Source organism: Sabethes cyaneus, chromosome 2 (assembly GCF_943734655.1).
Source record: "Sabethes cyaneus chromosome 2, idSabCyanKW18_F2, whole genome shotgun sequence".
In the NCBI taxonomy this organism is placed as follows: Eukaryota; Metazoa; Arthropoda; class Insecta; order Diptera; family Culicidae; genus Sabethes; species Sabethes cyaneus.
The window spans coordinates 50,946,873-50,969,394 of record NC_071354.1 but is presented as its reverse complement, the minus strand read 5'-3'; the positions used below and the strand labels follow the sequence as shown (position 1 = coordinate 50,969,394).

General features: G+C 39.8%; 1 protein-coding gene across 1 annotated transcript; it reads left to right on the top strand.

Moving 5' to 3' along the window:
- Positions 1–6,562: 6,562 nt before the first annotated feature.
- On the top strand, positions 6,563–20,660 carry LOC128737672 (uncharacterized). Its single transcript, XM_053832363.1, has 3 exons — positions 6,563–6,945; positions 19,706–20,443; positions 20,518–20,660. Exons 1-3 carry the CDS (start codon positions 6,563–6,565, stop codon positions 20,585–20,587), a joined length of 1,191 nt encoding a protein of 396 aa, XP_053688338.1. The 3' UTR covers positions 20,588–20,660.
- Positions 20,661–22,522: the final 1,862 nt, after the last annotated feature.

Genomic DNA, 22,522 nt, shown 5'->3' with positions numbered 1-22,522 from the left:
TTCAAAACTTATTCCAGCAATAAGCAATAAGTAAACTGTCACAGCGTCGTTGCAACTCGTATTATTGTCGTAAACGTTGCTTTCGCCTCTTCCTACCATATATTCGGTTTTAAACACATTGCATTGATTTGTAATCCTATCCTCCGAGCCTCCGTTTGTTAATCTGGCGTAGATTGCCTCCGCCGTACCAAAGTTTCTAGTAATGATACCGAAGTCGTCTGCGAAGGCTAGGAGATGGCTACTCTTGCTGAAGATCGTACCTCTCTTTTTATAGCCCGTCCGCCGGATCTCACCTACAATAGCGATACTGAATAACATTCAAGAAAGGTCATCCCGTTGTCGCAACCCCCTGCGCGATTCCAAAGGACTCGAGAGTGTCTCCGAAACGCGCACGTAGCACATCACTCGCTCCAGGGTAGCTTAGATCAGCCGTGTCAGTTTGTTCGGAAAACCGTACCCGTGCATTATCTGCCATAGCTATTCGTGTTCAACTGTATCGTTTGCTGCTTTGAAATTTACGAAAATATGATGTGTAGGCACGTTGTACTCGACATTTCTGGAGGATTTGTCGGAGAGTAATTCGTAGTAGCACGGGCCCCCATAAAACGCGCCTGATACTGCCCTCCGAATTCTCTTGCTATTGGGGATAGACGTCACAACCAATTCTGAGAGAGTACCTTGTAGGCGGCGTTGACCGCAGTAAGTACAGTCAATCGCTATTTTATCAAGTGTTGATGTTTTTTCAAATGCGACGACATATTTTACTGATAGTGAAGTGTCCCGTTATGGAAGCCGGTTACGGATTCATAGTCTCCTCCCGAATCCGAATAGCGCGTACCATGACTCGTAACTGCAGCGAAGTAACTGAAATGACCACAGTCGATGACTTGTTTAAAAAAATTAATTTTTGTATGTAAATAATTGTGAACAAAATTACTTACACTCAGTGATGTCGATATTCCAGATATGTATTCATGTGGGGAGGCCACAATAGGCCTTGCCTATGCATGTGGGTAGACTTAATAAGTAAATCCAAATTGGTTATTAGATTAATTAATAATTTCACACTAGTGCTGTTGTATAAGGGCCAAAAAGGTTTGGTCAGACCCACAAGCAAAAACGCTTGTGCACATTTCGGGGCTATCTTGTGCCTTTCCATCACTCGGTCTTGGCATCTCTCAAATTGTCCCGAACACACATCGACATGGCACACACAACGGGTGCGGGGACTTTCGGCTTCCTTCGGGTTCTCTGCTGAATACTAGATTGTGTCTTTATCCGGCATTCTTATTACGTGGCCAAGCCTTTGGAGCCTACTGTGTTTTAATTGCTTGATAACATTTTGGAACTTCGTTAGCTCTAAAAGGAAATGTTCTGTAATCTCTTCCAACGTGTACTACGATGACATCGAATCAAGTTCAATTCCTGACCCTTGTGAGTTGTTCGCGATGTTTTTCGCCTCCGTTTTTGCTGATGGAACTGCCTCTGACGGTGATGCTGATATTACTGCTGCGCATGTCCCAGCCAATTTGGTGGATTTGAGTTTGTCTAACATGACTACTGATCTGGTGATAAATGCAACCAAAAAATTGAAGCACTCCTTCTCTGCAGGGCCTGACGGTATTCCCGCCGTAGTTTTAAGTCGATGTATAGAAGTGTCGGCGAGTCCGTTGTGTTCAATTTTTAATAAGTCTTTCGAACAAGGTAAATTTCCTGGCATTTGGAAACAATCGTATATGTTTCCGGTATATAAATCTGGCGATCGTCATTATGTACGCAATTATCGCGGAATAACCAGTCTCTCTGCGGCATCAAAGTTGTTCGAAATTATCGTGAGTGGTGTAATACAGTCCCGCACCAAGAACTACATTTCAACGGCTCAACATGGCTTCATGCCTGGTCGATCGGTCTGTACTAATCTCGTGGAGTTCACTTCGATGTGCATTTCGCAAACGGAAAACAAGAAACAAGTTGATGTCATTTATACAGACTTAAAAGCTGCTTTCGATCGAATTGATACTTTTGCGGAAACTTTCCCGACTTGGTGCTTCCCAACAAATGGTCGAATGGCTAAACTCGTGTCTCAGCGGTAGAGTGCTACGAGTCAAACTTGGATCTAGTATATCATCGGAATTTACCAATATATCTGAAGTCCCTCAAGGCTGTAATATGGGACCTTTGCTTTTCCTACTATTCTTTAATGATGTTGAGTTACTGTTGAGTGTTGGCTGTAAATTAGTGTATACTGATGATTTGAAACTGTTTGCTACCATAAGTAATAAAGGCGACTGCTGCCGCTTGCAAGATATACTTGATGTGTTTGTTGGTTGGTGCAAACTGAGCTGGCTTAGTTACCCGATAAACTTTAATTATATTATTGATGGTACTGAGCTGCGCAAAGTCGAACAAGTTAATGACCTCGGTGTCTTACTGGATACTAAACTGTCATATAATTTACACTGTGAATCAATCATCTCTAAAGCATCCCGGCAACTTGCATTTATCTCCAAGATTGGAAGAAACTTTAAGCACGCCCACTGCCTTAAATCGTTAAATTGCGCCCTAGTTCGACCGCTTCTGGAAAATTGTAATCTGGTTTGGTTTCCGTGGCAGCTTACTTGGACCATACGAATTGAACGCGTACAAAGAAGATTTATTAGACTTGCTTTGCGTCATCTTTCTTGGCAAAATCCAGCAAATTTGCCACCCTTCGGAGATAGATGTCGTCTACTTGATCTCGACACACTGGAACACAGAAGTAAAAGGCAACAGGCGATATCTGTAGCTAAAATCCTTAAAATTGACCACAACTGTTATCCGTGCTCCATTTCCGGGTATCGCACCGAACTTTACGTTCAACGGGACTGCTGCAGACACCGTTCCATCGGACGGCATTCGGATCTTGCGAGCCAATGACAGAATGTATAAGAACGTTTACAAAAGTGGAAGAGTTGTTTGACTTCGGCGAACCATCTTGCGTGTTTGCAAGAAGATTAAAAAGATCAAGCTTATTGCGGAGTTTCCACCTATTTAGAGTCCTACGCGAAAATTATTAGCGTGGTTATTTTCTGCGTTTACCACGCATGTTTGCAATTTAGTAATTTGAACTATCAGTTTGTCGTTATTGCCTCCCCACTGCACCCCTTCTTGCTTGGCAAGCATATTTTCAATGTTTTTAGTAAGTACAGGATAATTACTATTAAAAAAAGAATTTGCGTAGGACTCGTTAAATTACTGCCAGGTGCAATACTTTAAGATTTTTATTCATGTATTCTATTTTATGTGTCAGATTATTAGAATTACCAATTCATAAATAAATAAATAAATAAATAAAATAACATTCCTATTTTGATACACTTGTAAACTTCAGTACCGCCAAGTATGGTTTTTTTGTTATATAGATTAAATTCACTTTAACCAGTTTTGGGTCATTCGTGACTTCTACGGGGTTGGGATTTGAATCCGGGTCCTCGGCGTGAATGTTAACCACTACGCCGGGACTGACCCCCTACCGCCAAGTATTGACCGCAGGATTTTAAACTCGAATATACCAAGATCTCGGGGGTTGCTCTCCTTCAGTGTTCTCGTAGAATGCCACTAGCAGAATGAACATCTTGTTGATAGTTTTGAGAATGTTTGTTGTTTTGAGTTTTGTGCGAATTGCTGGACTTTAGCTGGTTACTCAGTCATTAAAGGGCATCCATTGCAGTCGTTATGTACCTCTATACTTTTTTACTAACAGTATTATAACATGTCACCTAGGTTCAAAACTCGTTGACCACGTTGATTGTGTCGCCCGCGGGGCTACCACGGTTTTTGTTATCCACCTCGAGTAGCAACTTTCAACGCTATGTAGAAAAATAGATTTGAAAGTTCGTCACCTTGGCTCAAACCTAACGGCACAAGCGATACTTATTTCGTTTTGCTGTATCGTATGCTGCCTGGAAGTCTGTAGACAGAAGGAAAATCTGCAAGTTGAATTCTCAAATTTTGTCGAATAACTGTCAGAAGGTCAACATTTTATTCGTTAAGGAGCTTCTTGTTAGTATTCCAAATTGGATTCTCCTGTAGCGAAGACGGCCTATGAAACAAGATGTAGAAGAGAATTTTGTACGCCCAGTTGAGGGAGGTCATACCTTGAAACTCGCTGCTTTTGAGTTGGTTCTTGTAGATCGGGAATATGAGATCTTCCAACCTGTCCACCGATAGTTCCTCGTCGGACCATGCCAGTTGTACTAGATGAGTATCCAATCTTGATCAGGGCCACTTCCCATTTGGGTCCCAGCCGCTTGTACATCTGTTTTCGTTCGGGAAATTCACATAATGCAAAAAAGTAAGGCCATTTTTTATCCATTTGCCATTTCTTCCTCCTTATCAGGTCTCCTTCTCCTTTTTGGCATCTAATCTTTCCATCTGCCATAACTCCGAAACGCCTGAACGATTCTTAATCAAACTTGACACATATGTTCCTTGACATGACGAAATCAGCATTGCGGGGTTTACAAAATGGGGTCCCTAACAATAGGGTGAGGTCCAAAAGTAAAAGGGGACCAGTAATGAAAAACTTAAAAAAAATTCTTTTTGTTCAGCTTTCGTATCCTGCGTTTTATTCAGATATTTTTTAAATCAAATATATTAAAATATATCAAATTAAGCTTGTGAACTACTCAACTATTTCTAGACAATCTTTTCACCCAAAATAAAAATGACGGAATAATTTTTTCTTATTATTCATATTATTGAAAAAATTTGATCGACATAAAAAATAAATCAAACAAAATCAAGACAGAATAAATCAAAATTGTACAGAAAATTCATTAAAATTCATGACCTACGACAGAACTGACAAAATATAAACAATAGGATTTAGTAAAAATTATAAGCAAATTTCAAACATAATCTACAAAAAACGGACTAAAAGGTCTTAGCAACGGCATTCTACTGGACAATTTCCAGGATTTTGAACGAAAAGAGGAGGCGTGGTTTGTTTCATCTAGTAAAAGGGCGATCGGTTGGATTGCTGCAATTATCGCGCCGCTTACAAGACAGCGGGGCTTTGCACTTCGTCAAAACCTCCAGGAACGAAAGAAACGATCTTTAGCTAAAGTAACCAAGTCCTGCCATCGCAGACGACCTCGATATTATTCAGAGTTAAGCCTGTTTGGAGTCTACTAGAGTTAAAAAGGTCCTATGAGCAATATTACTCTGTTGATGGGAACGTGATTCGTGTATGTTCTGACTAAGATTAGAGCATACGTATATCATAGTTTCCCTGAAAAAAAATTTGACTAGAGAAGCAATTTTATAAAACTCCTACTAAACACTACTAGCCAGTAACAATTTTAGTTTTATTGCTCTCTTGTTACGGATTTTAAAATTTATTTTATTGTTTATTGTTTTCTCCATCGGATCTAGAGTCTAAATGAAAATTTCAAATGTGAATGGGAAAAGCCGATTTGAATTGAGATTTTACTCATTCTCAAATCGGCATAAAACCCATTATTTTTTCGGTTAATAATAATATAGTGACCTAGAGCCGTCGTAAATGTGTAAAAGGATTGTATATGAGTGTTTCTTTTGAAAGAAATTAATTTATCGCAAAACTCTATTAACATCTGATTTACTAGCCCTCTAGAAATGCCAGTAATTAAGCAAATCGTTGTTGATCAGTGTGTAGGCTTTATTTCGAATAAGAAATTTAGTAGTTAATTCAAATTTAATTAACTCTTTTCAGTTATTCCAATCTAATCTCAACTGTCAGTTGCTTGCGCAAATTGGAACATCCAATTCAAATAATGGCTTGAACGCACTTTCAGCTTATTTTAAGTTACCAATTGCGATTGAAGGTGTCTTACCGTATACTCCTCAGTTAGTGAAACAGGTTTCATCTGCATGATTCGTAAAATACTTTCCAACCTAAATTGATTGCTCACTTATGCAACCCTCAACAACCACACATCATAGATAGTATCGTAAACTACAACTAAATACACAAGGAACCACCTTGGACAAACTAAGTTATCGTACCTTTATGTCATGTTGAGCACCAAGTAATTAGCAATTCATCAAACCTGCCTGCAGAAATTTATGCACTTATTCCTGTATACGTTTATTTTGGAGCTGTCACAAAATTAGGCAGGTGATAAAAGTTACATTTGTTATCACTGACTAGGGGAGGAAAAGTTCTGCAATTCAAATGCAGATCTCCTCGAAACTCATCAAACAGTGCGTTACGAAAGTTGTTTCTATTAACATGATAACCTCCAATCGAATTTCAATAACCCTCATGTATTAACTTGTTTTAAGCCAGCCATCCAGTGCAAGGCTCTCTAGCATCACTTTAGATGAGTTAGTCGTGAAATAAAATTTCGGTACGGAGCAGTCGAGTCTCTGCGTTCATAAAATGAATCCTATCGCGATCGCGACGTCGGTGCTGCCGTCACAAAAACTTCGACCCCCCATTACCACGGTGCGCGTTGTTGATTTCAGAAAGCTTCAGGAGCTTTACCGTCAATACTGATTCTTCAGCGAGTGGCAGGCTAGTCGCTCCTCGAGTTCGCAGATGATACGGTCGCAGTTGATATTGTTGGTGCTTGGTGCATTTTCGATCGCCGCCATCGCCGCCACCACTTCCGGTCGATTTATTGAACGATGGAAAATACGCCGCGACGAGCGCGTGGTTCGCAGGCATCGGTTGCGCGAGTTAAGTGCATTAACCACGGGAAACGTTATCCGGCTGCAGGATCCGGCGGAAAGCTTCAACAGCAGCAACAACGTTACATTACTACTAAACAGTCTGCAACAATTGGATTCATCTTCCGAGGATTTCTCCAACGCTAATATCAGTGAAAACGATCTGGAACTGGCTGCCTTGGGGCAGCATCAACGAACCTCATCTCGGGGAACGATCTTCAGGCAAAATGTGATCTTTCGGTTCTACCACGGGTAACGAGAACTTGTTGTTACGGTGAAGGTGACTGGCTCATTAAAAAGCCGGCCAGTTTTGTTTGTGCTTCGTCCGTCTGGTTGCGTTTGCTGTTGAAACTAACACTGACGGGTAATGCAACGCACCAAGAAGGTTTCGCATGGATTCAGCTGAAATTTCAAGTTTCATAATCAAGTGCATTTCCTTTTTGGTGTGTGGTAATATGATTTAATTATTCACATGAGTGCAGACTGCAGTGGATTGGCCCATTGGGTTTCTCTGTATGAAAAATTAAAGTAGGCAGTAACATACAAAATAAAGCTCTGCATTTTCCACATCAACGTTTTAAAATTATTCTGAACTTGGATTCTAATAAAGAATAGCTAACATTTGCGATTATTATTCTCAGCTCTCATGACAAGGTCAAGGTGCCTTCACCGTTAATCTTTCTAGATTGCTACTGATTATCTATGTACTCAGGTAATGGCTAACAAATTCTTAGTGTCAGCTGAGTTCATTTATCATTTATGCGTCAGCTTCATTAATCAACTCAAACCTCGGATATTGCATCTTCGTCACATTATTCTTCGTTTCATGAAAAATACTTTTGCTATTATTAAACATAGTGGATTTTTTTTTCAGTGTTTATTTTTTCATGTTTAAATTTTCAACAACTCACGTTTAGGCAAAATTTTGGAGTAAACCTAGTTTCAAGAGATACTGCTAAAATTTGAAAATTACAGAATGTGTTTTGTTCCGCATTCATAAAATGGTAAATATCTCAGCGAGATTTGAAGATACGTCCCTACTTTCTTCGGCAAAGTTGTTCGTCATAAAATTTCCCATCTAGACAGTATAGCTAGCTCTGAAACACTATTCGATACCCTGTTTTGATGTTTATTTAAATGAAATTTTGAAAATTTTAAATTTTTGCCGAATTCAATAAATTTTTGTATCCAAATATGACTATAGACATGCAACCATAATTTTTTTTATGAATGTATCAGATCTCAATGATTGTGAAAAAAATAGTTAAGTACCTTGCTCCACCTGCTTTAACATTTCTAAAAATATTTTTTTGAATTTATTCCTGAAAAATGCCATTTTTTCATAAAACTAACATGTGCGACCCCTAAATCGCGCCAACCAATGTTGACGTCATATAAAAGTTTTGTTGTGATACCCTAAGCCAGTGGTGCCCAGGCATAGGCATGGTGCGGACCAAATCAAATCGCCCATGAATGCCGCGGCCCACTATAATCTCAGGCCATTCCTGTGCATAACAAAATGTAACATAGGCGACAACAAAAACCATTTTCTAGGAATCGCCATAAGATTTAAACTGGAAAGCATTCAGATTCACAACTTGCAATAGGCATAACGATTAAACTGAGGGACTCCTATGTCATCAAAAAATTTCTCCTAAGTCCACCACCATCACTGCCCTAAGCTATCATTTGAGGGATGAGCCCCCGGGTTTTCTGACATAGTGTTATTTTGGGACACATACTTAATAAGTGTTGCTTTAATGACCTTCCTTTACCTAATTTTACAATCTTATCCCTTCACGTTTTGTCACACTCTATTTGAACACTATCAACACCTTCTATCTTCTATCGTCCTCTCCGCACTGGTGTAGCTAGAGGGAGTGCCTGGGGGATCAGGCCCTCTCCAAAAGATTTCATCATTAGAATTTGAGAACCGGCGAAAAATTCACAGTAAATGTTCCCAAAAATATTTTCCTGCTTATTTTTCTCGCGCAAAAGCCTAACGAATATCAACAGCTTTGAAATTGCGATATAACTCACCGAAACCGCACATATGTAGGGACAAGCAAATAAATCACAAACGAGCGCAAGGTGGTCGAGAGGTTTAAGCAGTTCTTCAATGAACACCGCAATGGTGAAGCTGCAGAAGAAGGTGGAACGGCAATTAATCTAGGTGTGGCCATGAAAGTCCAGATCTAGCAAAAACGCATCACATCTTTATTGATCAGCTATGGAAGATAATGCACAAATACGGTTTTCCGGATAATCTGACGTTATTGATTAGAGCTACATTGGATAGAGTGATGTGTTTCGTGCGCATCTCGGGAACACGAACACTCTCGTGCAGTACGTAAGACGTACTGGTTGGTGACCAAAATCTGAAGACATTTGACATTATTTCTTGCGAACAGACATTCGGCAGATTTCTAGTACACACGCACCGAGAAGAAATACCAGAATAACGATAACATGGCTTGCTCGTCGTGTCATGCACACTTCGGAGCGGCAAAGGCTTCTTTCGTGTGCCTAGAGCTTTTCCCTAAATAATGCGGATTCAAAGAAGAACGTTTCCAAATTTGAAAACGAACTCTACTGCATCTATTCTTACAAGATCTTTAAAGTAGTGATCAGCCACGAAACCGTACCATAATGCAACAATTATCATTCCCTAAAGTTCAGGTGAAAAACGCATTAATAATTAAATTACACCTTATTCTCTATCGCTTGTCTATACTATTCCAGCTAGTACTGTAAGCAAAAAGCGGCGAATGCCTGTCATTTCTATACAGACATTTTCTGCGACTGGTCACAGTGCAAATAAGAATGTTTGCTTATTGTCATGTACGTATTCGAGCTGGTTTCAACGCATCAAGAGATACCCAGCTAGCATTTTCATATGTATATAAAAGATGAAAAATCAGCATTACGTACAGATATACATGCTAATAAATCGTATTTAATGCGCATAATTGGCTTATCCGTACTATTTTGGAGGCGATATACGTGATTAGAAATAGTTATAAGCGTGACATATATTATTTACGATAATATTCGATTAAGTGCGACTCGCATCGTAATGCTATACGACTTTGTGCTGCAAATCGTATGTATGTCCGTTATTAGCATTACATACGATAGAAAATCAACTTGGGCCCATTTTATCAAGCTTTAATTACGATTTCGAATTTGTTAAGAGATATTTACGATGATTTTCGTACATTGATATACGAGTTGGTGCTAACTGGGTAGACACTCGATACAGACAAAATACGAAGCGATGGTATTGGCTGTGATTATGATATGGCACGGCATACTGGCAAATGTATAGAAAAAATGTATCCGTTTTGGTCCGAGTGCCTTTGTGCCTTTGAGACGCGGCGAGGGTTGACAGTCACGTAGCCAGGGGGTGGCCTGGGGGCAAGGCAACCCCCCCCCCCCCCCCGAAATATTTTGGCTTGCATTAAAAATGAGTGCGCCTTTGAATAACAATATAACCGAGCCTTAGCCTTTGAAAATTCTCAACTATATAACTATACGTTATTCGGCATTGACACAGGCGACGAACTAAGCATATAGAATAGAGACTTTGTACCTGGAACTGCAAATCGCTCAATTTCGTTGGTGGCGACAGGGTGTTGCTCGATCAGTTGGAACCCTGAAAGTTTGGCATCGTGGCACTGCAGATCTGTCGAAAAAGGCGAGAAGGTGTGGAGGATCCGTTGCGGCAAAGCCCAATTTTACCAGAGCGGTGGAGCGATCAACGAGCTGGGAACGCGCTTCGTTTTTTTTGGGCAAAATACAGGACCGCGCAATGGACTGAAAAGCGATCAACGAGAGGATGTACGTATTGAGGATAAAAGGCCGTTTCAACTACACCATCATAAACGTATATTGTCTACACGACGGTAGACCCGACTACGAAAAGGAAGCGTTCTATGCGCAGCTGGAGATAACGTACGACAGCGGCTCACGACAGGACATCAAGATCGTCATCGGGATATGAACGCTCAGGTCGGCAAGGAAACAATGCATAGACCGGTGATCGGGACACGAATGACATCGGCCAGCGAGGCATCAACTTTGCAGCTTTCCGAGACTTGGTGATCAGAAGCACTTTCTTTTCCTACAAAGATATCCGCAAAGCCATCTGGAGATCACCTGCCCAACGAACTTCGGACCAAATCGACCATATTCTCATCGAGGGCTGGTTTTTCACTAACATAACATCACTAACATACACTCCCTACGGCGTGCGGATATCGACCATTACCCACTAGCAGTACACGTGCACCTCGCGACAATCCACCCTCCTCGGTTAAATATTCGGCAGCTAAACACGCGCGCGTGCTGGATAAATCTCTGCCTTCTTCTGTGGCGCTAGATACTTCGACCCTCGAAAACGGATGGACTATGATACGCTCGGCCGTCAATGAGGTCGCAACCGCGGTGCTAAGAGTGGAAACCTCGAGCTCACGAAACGATTGGTTTGATGGAGAATGCCAACAAGCGGTAGAGAGGAAAAAAGAGCTTGGAAAAACTGTCTGAGCATATCCACGAGAGAGAATTTGGCCAAGTATCGACGAGCGCGGAATGAGTTGACCATAATCCTAAGGAGAAAAAATCACCAAAAGGAGGACAGAGATTGTGATGAGCTGGAACAACTATTCTGGGCTAATGACACGGGCAAGATTTACAATGAGATAAACCAAACTCATAAGGGCTACACACCTAAACCTGCAGGAAGGGGATTTAATCACAAACGAGCGCGAGGTGGTCGACAGATGGAAGCAGTATTTCGAGGAGCACCTCAATATATAGCGATATAGCAATAGGAGACGCAACGGAAGTTAACCTCGGAGTGCCTATAAACGACAACTGCGTGCCGGCTCCCGATGTCGAAGAGATCCGGCGAGAAATTCGTCAGCTGAAGAATAGGACTACGGCCTACCGGTCTAATTAGCGCTTTGTACATCGTCAGCTTTATGCCGCATATGCTCCTTGATCGAAGCGTCTTGCGGAGGCAAAAGTAAGCTCGATGCGAGAGTGCCAGAAGCTATACAGTCTTTAAAAATCCTGTAAACATTATTTTCAACAGCAAGCTAATTAGCAGAAATCAAATTGTACGCACACTTTTGAACACCACTAGAAAGTTACTTGTGTTACATGAACACTTAGTTTAATAAATTAATTAGTTAATTCGAAAGAAAATTCTGTAACATAAGCATTAAATATATAGCTTAAACAAATGGTTTTCTGCATAATAACTTGGCCTCCTTCCAGAGGCGAGTGAACCTCTTAGGTTTAAAACTTCTCTAATAAAAAAATGGCTTGCCCCCCCAAACAAAAATCCTGGCTACGTCACTGGGTTGAGACAAGGTGGCGGGTTTTCCTGCAAGCTGTTTAACATCGCTCTTGAGGGGGTGATCCGACAAGCGGAAATCGAAACGATTTTCATCAAGGGTAGTTAACTCCTAGGCTTTGCAGATGGCTTTGATATCATAGTCAGGAACTTTGCGAAAAATGCGTCGAAGACCAAATACATGAAAGGAAGAGACTGAACGGAAACACGCGCGGCTCCAATCGTTGACGGCGACGAACTAGAAGTGGTTGACGACAGGCTATCGAAAAGTACTCTCTTTTTCATGATTGTCGTTCAAAGCAGTTTCTACTGTTTGCCTGCGTTCGCTATGCCTGCACGCACCACTGTGACGAAATCCCATTCAAAACGTACTGAAAACAGAGAAGCACAATGCTAAACAAGAACAGGCTGAAGTCTACAATCGGGGGTTTGTTCAACCACTGTCGTTGGAAGTAACTTATGCCGGATTGTTATGACTGCATCATTTTCATTTTTTTATGCCTTCTTCGGCATCTAACAGTAGCGGTGACAGTCATCTTGCAATTATGAGAGTCTTCCAAGCCGTAAGATATTTGTCGCGAAACGACTGTTATGAATCGACTGTAGCACGAAAATTTTAATCGGCAGAAATACATATCTATTAGGGAACGATAGCATATTTATTGAATCAAGAAGCCAAAGACTGATCTTATGAGTGCAAATAGGTCTTGTTCGATCACTTAGAAATGTGATTGAATTAACTATTCAAGTTATAGCCTGATTCGAAATCTCATTTGGCTTGTTTTGATGTAATATATTTTGAAGTTTATATGTATGCCGCAGTAATATATAATATTGAAGCTACAGATATATGCGTTTTTAATTTGATATAGGGCTTTGTGAAGAAAGCTAATATTTACGGTTCTGTATCCCAGAAATGTATGTAATGAATGAATGAATGTATGTACGGTTATGTAACGCTGGACCGGTTGTCACCACCTAGTAGGGTAAAAGTGCGATTCACGGACGGGGCAAAAGTTCAATTAATGGATGAGGCAAAAATACATAGGTAACTTTATACAGTTGTGAGCAGGGCTTCGACCGATCCTTTTTTTCTACCGCAGTCACACCAACGCGCATTCAAGTTCACACCGTCCGTTTAGAGGTGGAATACGAACGCTATGCATAACACAACTGGCAGTTTGCTCAGTCAAACGCCGAATGCACGCAACAGTATGAATGCGTTATAATGCTTTTTGACATTTTCGTTTCGATCAAGTTGCCTTTACCGTTTAGAGCAGCGAATGACTGCAAAACAGTCAAATGACTGGCAATCACCACGCTAACGAAAAGCAACCGCACAATCGTATAATTCAATACTACAAAAAAACAACCACTACATGTGCATGGAAGAAGTCGGTCGGACTCCGTCCAATACAAACGAATATTTTGCTTGCGTCGGACCGACGTCCGGGTGACAAACTATTACTGTGAGCAGCCGATTTGGAGACAAAAAGAGAAACGAAAAAATACGTCACCGTATGCTTCCAGTCAGTTTGCAGTTTATATTCTCAAAGCGCAAAGCAAAACGGGAGATTGACTGTTTGCTTCTGCAGAGATGCCGCATGAATTGTAAGACGGCAGCAGCGCAAGCGGGAGATTGACTGAATTCAAAAAAACAGCAAATGATCGTTCAAAAAGCGGAGTTTGAATGCGGAAAGTTCGCATTCACGGCAGTCACATTCAACTTGCGATCCCTTTTCAAGCCCTGGTTGTGAGCACTGTATTACAGATACTAGATATGGTCGGTGTTAAGGACGACACCCCATCAGCCATATATACGTTTGCCATACGGACGATTGCCATACGTACGAATGCCATAGAGACGAATGCCATAATGTATGTTTGCCATAATGGATGGCAGCCATACAGACGAATGGCATGGCAAACATACATTATGGCATTCGTACGTATGGCAACCGTTCGTATGGCTATCGTATTTATGGCTCCCGTCCGGTCACCGGTTTATAGCTATTAATTGTTCGAAATCATCTCATAACTCCGGCTGTTCACAACATTGCTGTAATCTGATTAGAGTAAAATATAGCTTAGAAAATTCTGGATCGTTTGCTGTCATTAACTCATTTTATTAAATTTTGCGACTTGGTCCGGTCTGACTTAACACCGACCAAAAGGAAGATCTGCAGAATTATTATATTCTGTCTGTTGAATTTTATGTAAAGAATAGTTCGTAAGGCTAAAAAAATGTTTTATAAGTAAATCTACTGCATCGCGTAATATTATTTTTGGGCGAAAAATCAGACGTAAGTTAGGTTACATCTATATATGACACATTCCGCCGTGACGTTACAACGTTTTGACTCTTATTTGCACCGTATTTGTGTTTGAACTTGGAAAATCGTTGAGAAACCCCCGAATATTATTATATATTTGGAAAGAGCATCAAATTTTCTATTAAAAGTGAACAAATTAATAGCATTTTCTTGACCTAGATTGTTTCGGAAAGCAAATACAGTCAAGATTTGTAAACGCGGATTCGAAGAACGCGGATTTCTATAGCACGGATACCACAATATTTCTATAACGCGGTTAACAGATACGATAGTGGTGTCTTTTAAAAAGTTGTAGGGCAGAAAGTTACGGGTTGGCCTGCTGGAGGTGCCGGAATATCCGTTGAAATTTTCGTATTGGTAAAATTGGTAAAAATTGGTAAATTGGTGAATTGGTGAACTAACTTAAGTCGAGTTAATGATACAATTTAAATAAAAAAAAATAATTCAGTGACCTTAGGAAGCCGTCGCCCCCCAATTAGTATACTTGTATAACGCGCTTAATATAACGCGGCCCCAATTAACCGCGTTATACAAATATCTACTGTAGCGTGACGTTACAACTTGCCAGAAATTCGTCTTTTGGTTCTTCTCTTAAAAAAATGAAAATTCTGCTCTCTTTCAAATTTATCTAAAGTCTTTGTTCTATGATTTGATGAGAGATAAATACTGAATAACTTGCCATATTCAGAATTCTTGAAAACTTTTCTAAAGCAACCATCATGCTGTGTCTTACGGTTTCGATGCTATTACTTGTGTCTCACTTTTTTGAATCCATCCCGCTGTGCGCCACGAGCTTCAATTAGTTGTAACTTAGGTTCTGCACACTTACTAACTTATTTTCATTATTTAGGCACCGCTTTAAAGGTATTTTTGAGTACATAGAAATTACGGATTACAAGATTGTTTGAAGCGAAAAAGTACATCTTTTCCGTGACGTTACAACGCAAAAATGGCCTTATTTCATCCACTCGAAATACAAAATAACTGCAAAATTACATCCAAACCTTTTCAACGAAGATTTTCTTTTTCCAAAATTGAATTAAAAGTATGTACATACCAAATTGCGCTACTAACAAATTTAGTGGTTGGCGGTTAGCATTAGCTTCCGCTAAATTTTTGGTATCGAAGCTAACGTTTTGAATTAGCGGTTTAGCTGTTAGCGATGCTAAAATTCCGGTTAGCGGTACCCACCTCTGCCGGAGATATCCTGAATGTTCCAAAGGTGTATCAAAAATTGATTTTTCCATCGCATGAATCTTTTCCTATAGTATGAAAATTCATTCACATTTATATTTTTCTAAAATCTAAAATTAATTTGTAGTCAGTTGGTGAAATAAGAATGAGAATTTGTTGAAAATAACATAGATGTGGTCATTGGCCCAGAATTACTCGACTATCAACAGACGGATACATTTTAAACATTTTACATTTGCTGGTAGTTTTGCTGCATACAGACACCATTTTTCCATATGAAGAAACGAGAGAACATTCCAGTTGGGGCCAATTGCGGTACACCTCACATGCTACTTGCTTCGTTTCTGTGATGTTGGTTTACTTGACGAGTTCGTCTATTTGAGATCGTTGGTGACCGCGGACAACGACTCGAGTAAGGAGATCTAGCGGCGCATTCAAATGGGAACCCAGGTAACCAATTAGCATTTCCAATGCAATTTAAATGCAAGCCAATAAGCGTTTAAGTTGCCTTAAATGCTACTTAAATGCTATTTTGCAGTGTTGGGCACCGCTAATTCGCTAACCAATACAATTTGTTCGATAATCGTGGTAATTTCGCTAATCACTAATCGCAAACTGCAAATTACCAGTTATTGTTTATTTTTGAACATATCGCAATGACTTGCATTGTAATCTATCACTGTACAAATTATTTGTAATTTACATTTATTACATGGCTTTTCTTAATTTACCTAAGATCAAAACCTATTATAATGGATAAAATGATTACAGTTTATTAATTTTTAAAATAAACAGCGGCACTTCATTTAGAATCATGGCCCAGCAGCAATTCGGCTAGTTTGAGTATAAATTATAAAGTATAACTAGCGTTTCTCGATTGGTCGGTTAGCGAATTAGCGAATTAGCGGTGCCCAACACTGCTATTTTGGCAAAATATGCGGCTAGTTTACTGCTAGCACTCTTATAGTGCTGACAATGCTTATTTGCAGCTAGTTACCGACAAGAAGAATTTAAATAGAATTGTGGATGCCAATTTACAACAGCTATGCAGTCAAAAAGCTGATAAACAGCATCCTGCAGTATAAAACGCCAGGGATGCTAATAAACGATTGATTTACTGCTTATACTAATGCTTATTGGTTACCTGGGAAATTGGGCCTACTTTGCCATTTGAAAAACGGTACGAACAAGAAGCATACGTCGCCATACGAAACTGACAATGTACAAAACCCTTTTTAGACCGGTAGTTCGTTAGGGATTTTAAGCTGTGGCGTTGCTCACAGAGGACACACGCGCCCTGGTCGTGTGCAAGCGAAAGGTACTGCGGACGATATTAGGTGGTGCACGCTATGTCCGAAGGCACTTATTATTTAGCTTTCATGCACCTCAGATTTCGCTTCACAGGATGTTAGTATTTGTCAAAACAATTAGGAGGATCTACTACCACTAATTTAATGGAATTTGTCAACTTCTCGCTTGCTTCTATGGACAGATGTAATACCGTGGAAACTCTCTACACTGATTTTAGTAAAGCTTTTGATAGGGTTGATATCGATATGTTATTATTTAAGCTTAATCGTTTAGGGTTTGAAGCAAATCTCCTAGAATAGATCAAATCTTACTTGACAAACAGACTGCAGATAGTTCGAATCAAAGGACGTCTTTCTGACCCAGTTAAGGTAACCTCCGGAGTTCCACAGGGCTCTCATCTAGGCCCTTTGCTTTTCATTTTATTTGTTAATGATGTTACCCTTGTGTTGAATCGTCTCATTGATATTGATTCATGCCGATGATATGAAATTATACATGGAAATAGCAACTCAATTAGACCTTCAAGTATTCCAACAAGAGATCGACATTTTTTACAACTGGTGCATCAAGAGTCTTCTTGATTTGAATATTAAAAAAATGCAACATCATTTCATATACAAGAAAACATACACTAAATGACTTCAACTGTACTCTTGGAGAACAATCTGTAGAAAGATGTAGTAAAGTAAGAGATTTAGAAGTGATTCTTGGCTCAAAACTGACATTCGTAGACCATTTTAACACGATTGTTAAAAAGGCTACTAACATGCTGAGTTTTATTAAAAGATTTAGCTACCACTTCAAGGACCCTTATACTATAAAAACTTTATACGTTACATATGTTAGATTCATTTTAGAATACTGTAGTGTAGTTTGGTCTCCTTACCAAGATGTGCATTCCTGTCGTATCGAATCTGTACAAAAACAATTTTTATTATATGCACTCAGAAAGTTGGGTTGGAATTCATTTCCTCTTCCACCGTATGAATCTCGTTGTATGCTCATCAACATCTAAACACTTAAGAAAAGAAGAGAGATTGCTATGCTTTTGTTTGTAAATGACATAGTTTCACAACGTGTAAATTCAGAAAATATACTACAAAACCTTAACTTCTATGCACCGGTGCGTTCGGTGAGAACCCGTAACATCTTTATGTTAAACCACTATAGAACAGATTATGCCAGAAACGGTCCTATTAATAGAATAATGAGTATTTACAATAAATATTATGAAACCATTGACGTAACTATGTCTCGAATCATGCTTAAACAGGTGTGAACAAGAACAACATGATTTAAAGGCCAGCAACGGATTGCCAACCATTAAATTAAAGTAATACAATATTAATATATTAATTAAACTTTAGGGTAAGAATGTAGTCTACAAAGTTTGACGAAATCAATAAATAAAAAAAAATAAAAAAATAACCTTGAAAATTTAATTTTGTAAAAAACGCAAGATAGAATTAATTGTTTTGACCAATACTAACATCCTGAGAAGAAAAATCTGAGGTGCATGAAAGTTAAATAATAAATACCTGCGGACATAGCGTGTGGTGTACAAACTGATAGCGGAAAGTTACGGAGGCGTTTGAATCACGAGCTACAGGCACTGCTTGGAAAGATTCGCATCGTACATCTGATGAAATTCGATAGGCTACGATGGATGGTAGTCTGAACCGGAAGACAGTGCGATAAAAACGACGTTCTCTTCAAGAACCTCACCAGCACCAGAAACAGGGAAGCTCAACGTGCAAGATGGCTCGACCAGGTTGAAAGTGATTTGCTACTTCTGAGAAAACCGGGAAATAGTCGACGAGTGACCCAAGATCGAGTTGCCGCGACATTCCGGCTCTATGCTGCCGACGACGAAGGATGTGAACGGCCAGGTCGGTAGTGAAGCGATGTATAGAGCAGTAATCGTGCCCCGCGCAAATTCAACGAACCAATCTCGTAAAGAATGCATATCGAAGTCTGACATGTGTATGGGCGAGAAAAGAAACCTAATCACAAACGAGCGCGAGGTAGTCTATGGAAACAGTTTTCCTATAGGCATCTCAATGGAAATATAATAAAAGGACACGGAAGGAAAGTTAACCTAGGAGTGTAGCCTACAAACGATAACAGCGTCCCGACACGACCCAATGTAAGCTGAAAATTAAGAGCCGCCGAAAAGGACCGACTCCAGATAGAACTCTACAAAAATGGTAAGGAACCACTGATAGTGGCACTTCACTGGATAATTTAGAGGATTTGGGATGGAAGGTGTGGTTTGTCCCATCTACAAAAAGGGCGATCGGCTTGAATGCTGTAGTTACCGCGGCATTACGCAGATCAACGCCGCCTACAAGGTGCTCTCCCAGATCTTGTTACGTCGTCTATCCCCAATAACAAGAGATTTCGTAGGGCAGTATCAGGCGGGCTTTATGGGACCCCGTGCTACAACGGATCAAATTTTCTCGCTCCAAATCCTACAGAAATCTCGGCAATACAACGTGCCCATGGATTTCGTGGATTTCAGGGCAGTATACGATACAGTCGAGTGCGAACAGCTCTGACAGATAATGCACGAAAATGGTTTAACGCAGTTGATCAAATCTAGCCTGGAGCAAGTGATGTGCTACGTGCGTGTTTCAAGAGCACTTCCGAGTCCTTTCGCGCAGAGGGCTGCAGGATGTAAGGATATAACCTTTGCAAAAAAAATAAAAGTTTGTAGATTTTGGGGTCCTTGTTTTGATTTTATAAGAGTTTATTTTACTGACAAGCAACCATATATTATTTAGGCTTTTAAGAAAACCTTCATTTCATATTACAGCGAAAACCTCACAAAAACTACCAACGTCAATGGTCAACCGCTACTGTCCGGAACCACGTGCTCTACAACGCAAAAGTTCTCGTTAATAGTGCACGGATGGCACGAGAATTGTTACGAAACCTTTTGGGTTAAGGATCTGCGGGAAAATCTGAACATTTACCGTGGTGGCTGCATCATCTGTATGGACTATTCCGTCTTTGCAAGTAACAACTATCCGTACCTGTTCCGGCGGTTCAACGACATCAGTGTAGTGCTGCTGAAGTTCCTACGGACACTGCAGTACGAGGGAATGCAATTCGACAATCTGTACATGTTCGGATTTAGCTTCGGTGGTCAGTTGGTGCTGGATGCCGGTAACCAAATCGGGGTCAATGCGATTGAGGCCATAGACACTTGCGACATGGCGGGAGTGGGTTTCGATCAGGATCGCTTTTTCAAAAGAACTCACTTTCGAAATGCGGCCAAAAATGTACAATGCATTCACACTAGCACGGACAAGGGCACCAAACTGATGGACAAGTGTCATCAGGATTGGCGCATGGGCCAGTGCGGCTTTCGGCAGCCAGCCGCCGGGAAGCCTCCGCTGGGATCGCATGGGTTGTGTCCGGTTTTCTACAATTTGGCGTTTAAAGTGAAGTTCTTGGCAGAGCACAAACCAGCCGAATGTAACATTTTGCGAGAACCAACGGCCGGCTATCCGAGCGGATACCAAATGGGGTATTTGGAAAAACGAAAAGGGTGAGTAATTGTTCGGTTGGGTGTTGTGATTTGACACACGTGCGTTAATTGATTTCTATTTTCATTGTTTTCAGAGAGGTGAGGGGAGAGTTGTTTGCTCAAACAGCGGAAAAGTTTCCTTTTACAACATTCAATGATTTGTGATGCTGCTGAGAAACCGATCTTGCGATCAGTGATGAGTCATCTGTTAGTAAAACTCACTTAGATCGAAATTTATTGCGATATTCATCATTTAAAATGCAAACTAAGATAAACTATATTTTACAATATTTGATTGTTAAAATTTGATTATCAATTAAAATAATCATTCATTGACATATGACGCATGTTGTAGGATATAAGCATAAGTAATCATAATGTCCCAGTGCTAGTTGAGAACATTTCCGACTCAACTAATTTGCCCGACCTGTTATCTCTACCATATTAGAGCTAGAAAACTGAAGACAGAAAACCGTAGCTGTTTAATAAAAAATATCAATCTATAATGAAAGCTTCGTTTTATCATTGTCATTAAAAACGAAATGTTTTCCTCAAACCTTTTAGCAATAATAGGCCTTCTCTTGATTACACTGGTGAACAGTAGTATTGCCATCAAGACTGAATGACACATAAAATATGTGTTCATTGAAAGTCTTTGAATACAGAGCCTGGTCTTTAACTTAGGAGTCCAATGCATCCGCCTTCGAACCGTAGATAATTCACAATAGGCAGGACTGGGGCTTTCACACCCTGAAGTTTACAATTAATTGATTATTTTTATTTTGTCATCTAGTATTGTGTGCAACGGAAAGACGAGCAAATAAACTAATAGTTTTTATATTTCTTTCTAATTGCGGTCGCGTTTCTTATGCAAATCCAGGCCAATTAAAGATGTTTGTATTTCAGTTTTATTATCCCATATTTGCATAATGTGTTTTGAAGCCATGCAATCGTACTGGTAAGATACTCATTCATATTCTGAACTAAATAAGTTCAGTGGTTTCTGTATTCTGTAAAAATACATTTTATTGCAAGCTCATATGCAGTGCATCTTTAGCATTTCTCTTTTTTTTTTTCTTGTGACGATAAATTGTTTAATCCCCTTAAAAATAATTATGAAATTCCGCATGATGTGTTGGGATGGGAGCATAATAACGCTAATTTTAACTCACCACCATCTCATCGTAGCATTTTGACTGAGATTTCATAAGACCTTGAAAGATCTTTCATATGTCAGTATACCCGCTACAACTTTTTCGGTTTTCAAACCGCCGGATTATAGCCTAGTCAGAGATTGGCCATCCTAATATTGTAAACTAACTTTATTGTTGTAAGAGCCAAAATATCGTATTGAAAACAGTAAAACAAGTTAAATGTTTTAATAACTACGATTTCGCCAAAGACAGCATTTGAAGTTATCCAGCAAGCCGTTCTTGAAATGACAGAATTAAAAGGAATTTCTCCAAAATTTTCAACGTTTTTTCGCCCTTGCATGTCTATTTTTGAAACAAACAATTTGGTCAGTGTGAGTTGGCTTATTTTTTGTCTTTTACCGTAGAAGTAGTCACTACTTCCTTTCATCCTATTCAGAAGTTAAGGCAAAACAAAAGCCGTGAGCCAGCACACACTCTGATCATCAATGTGCGCCGACAATTCCATTTTCGTTTTGTTGCAGTTAATAATTTAATTTGGCACTTGACCAGTCCAACGCGCAATCAAGTTTCCATTTTTGCGCCAATATCGTTTGACCAAATCAAGAACTAGTACCTACTGGACTAATGTTCATGTCTCACCACAGCTCTCTGTTCTGCGTTTAACCCCTCTAAGGTCTACATCATTTTTAGCACTGCAAAATTCACTAAAATGGCCGTAACTTTTTTATCTTTCAATATTTTTTCACCAAATTTGGGAATTTTGCCGAAAATATTTTCTATTTTCATAATATCTATAGATAATGGCCATATGTCATATGGTCCCGGAGTTATTCCGGAGTTCCTTGGGGGACCGAGATAAGGCTTTTTTAGATAAAGTTGCCAAATATCTAAAATTTGTTTGAAATCTGTTGATTTTTGTAAACATATCATCGACTGTGGACATATC

What these genes read in the sequence shown, in the direction of transcription:
- LOC128737672 (XM_053832363.1), top strand. Translation starts at nt 6,563, where the DNA reads ATGATACGGTCGCAGTTGATATTGTTGGTGCTTGGTGCATTTTCGATC. An exon ending in ATCTTTCGGTTCTACCACGG is followed by an intron (nt 6,946 to 19,705) that starts GTAACGAGAACT and finishes TTCATATTACAG; the next exon opens with CGAAAACCTCACAAAAACTA. An exon ending in TATTTGGAAAAACGAAAAGG is followed by an intron (nt 20,444 to 20,517) that starts GTGAGTAATTGT and finishes CATTGTTTTCAG; the next exon opens with AGAGGTGAGGGGAGAGTTGT.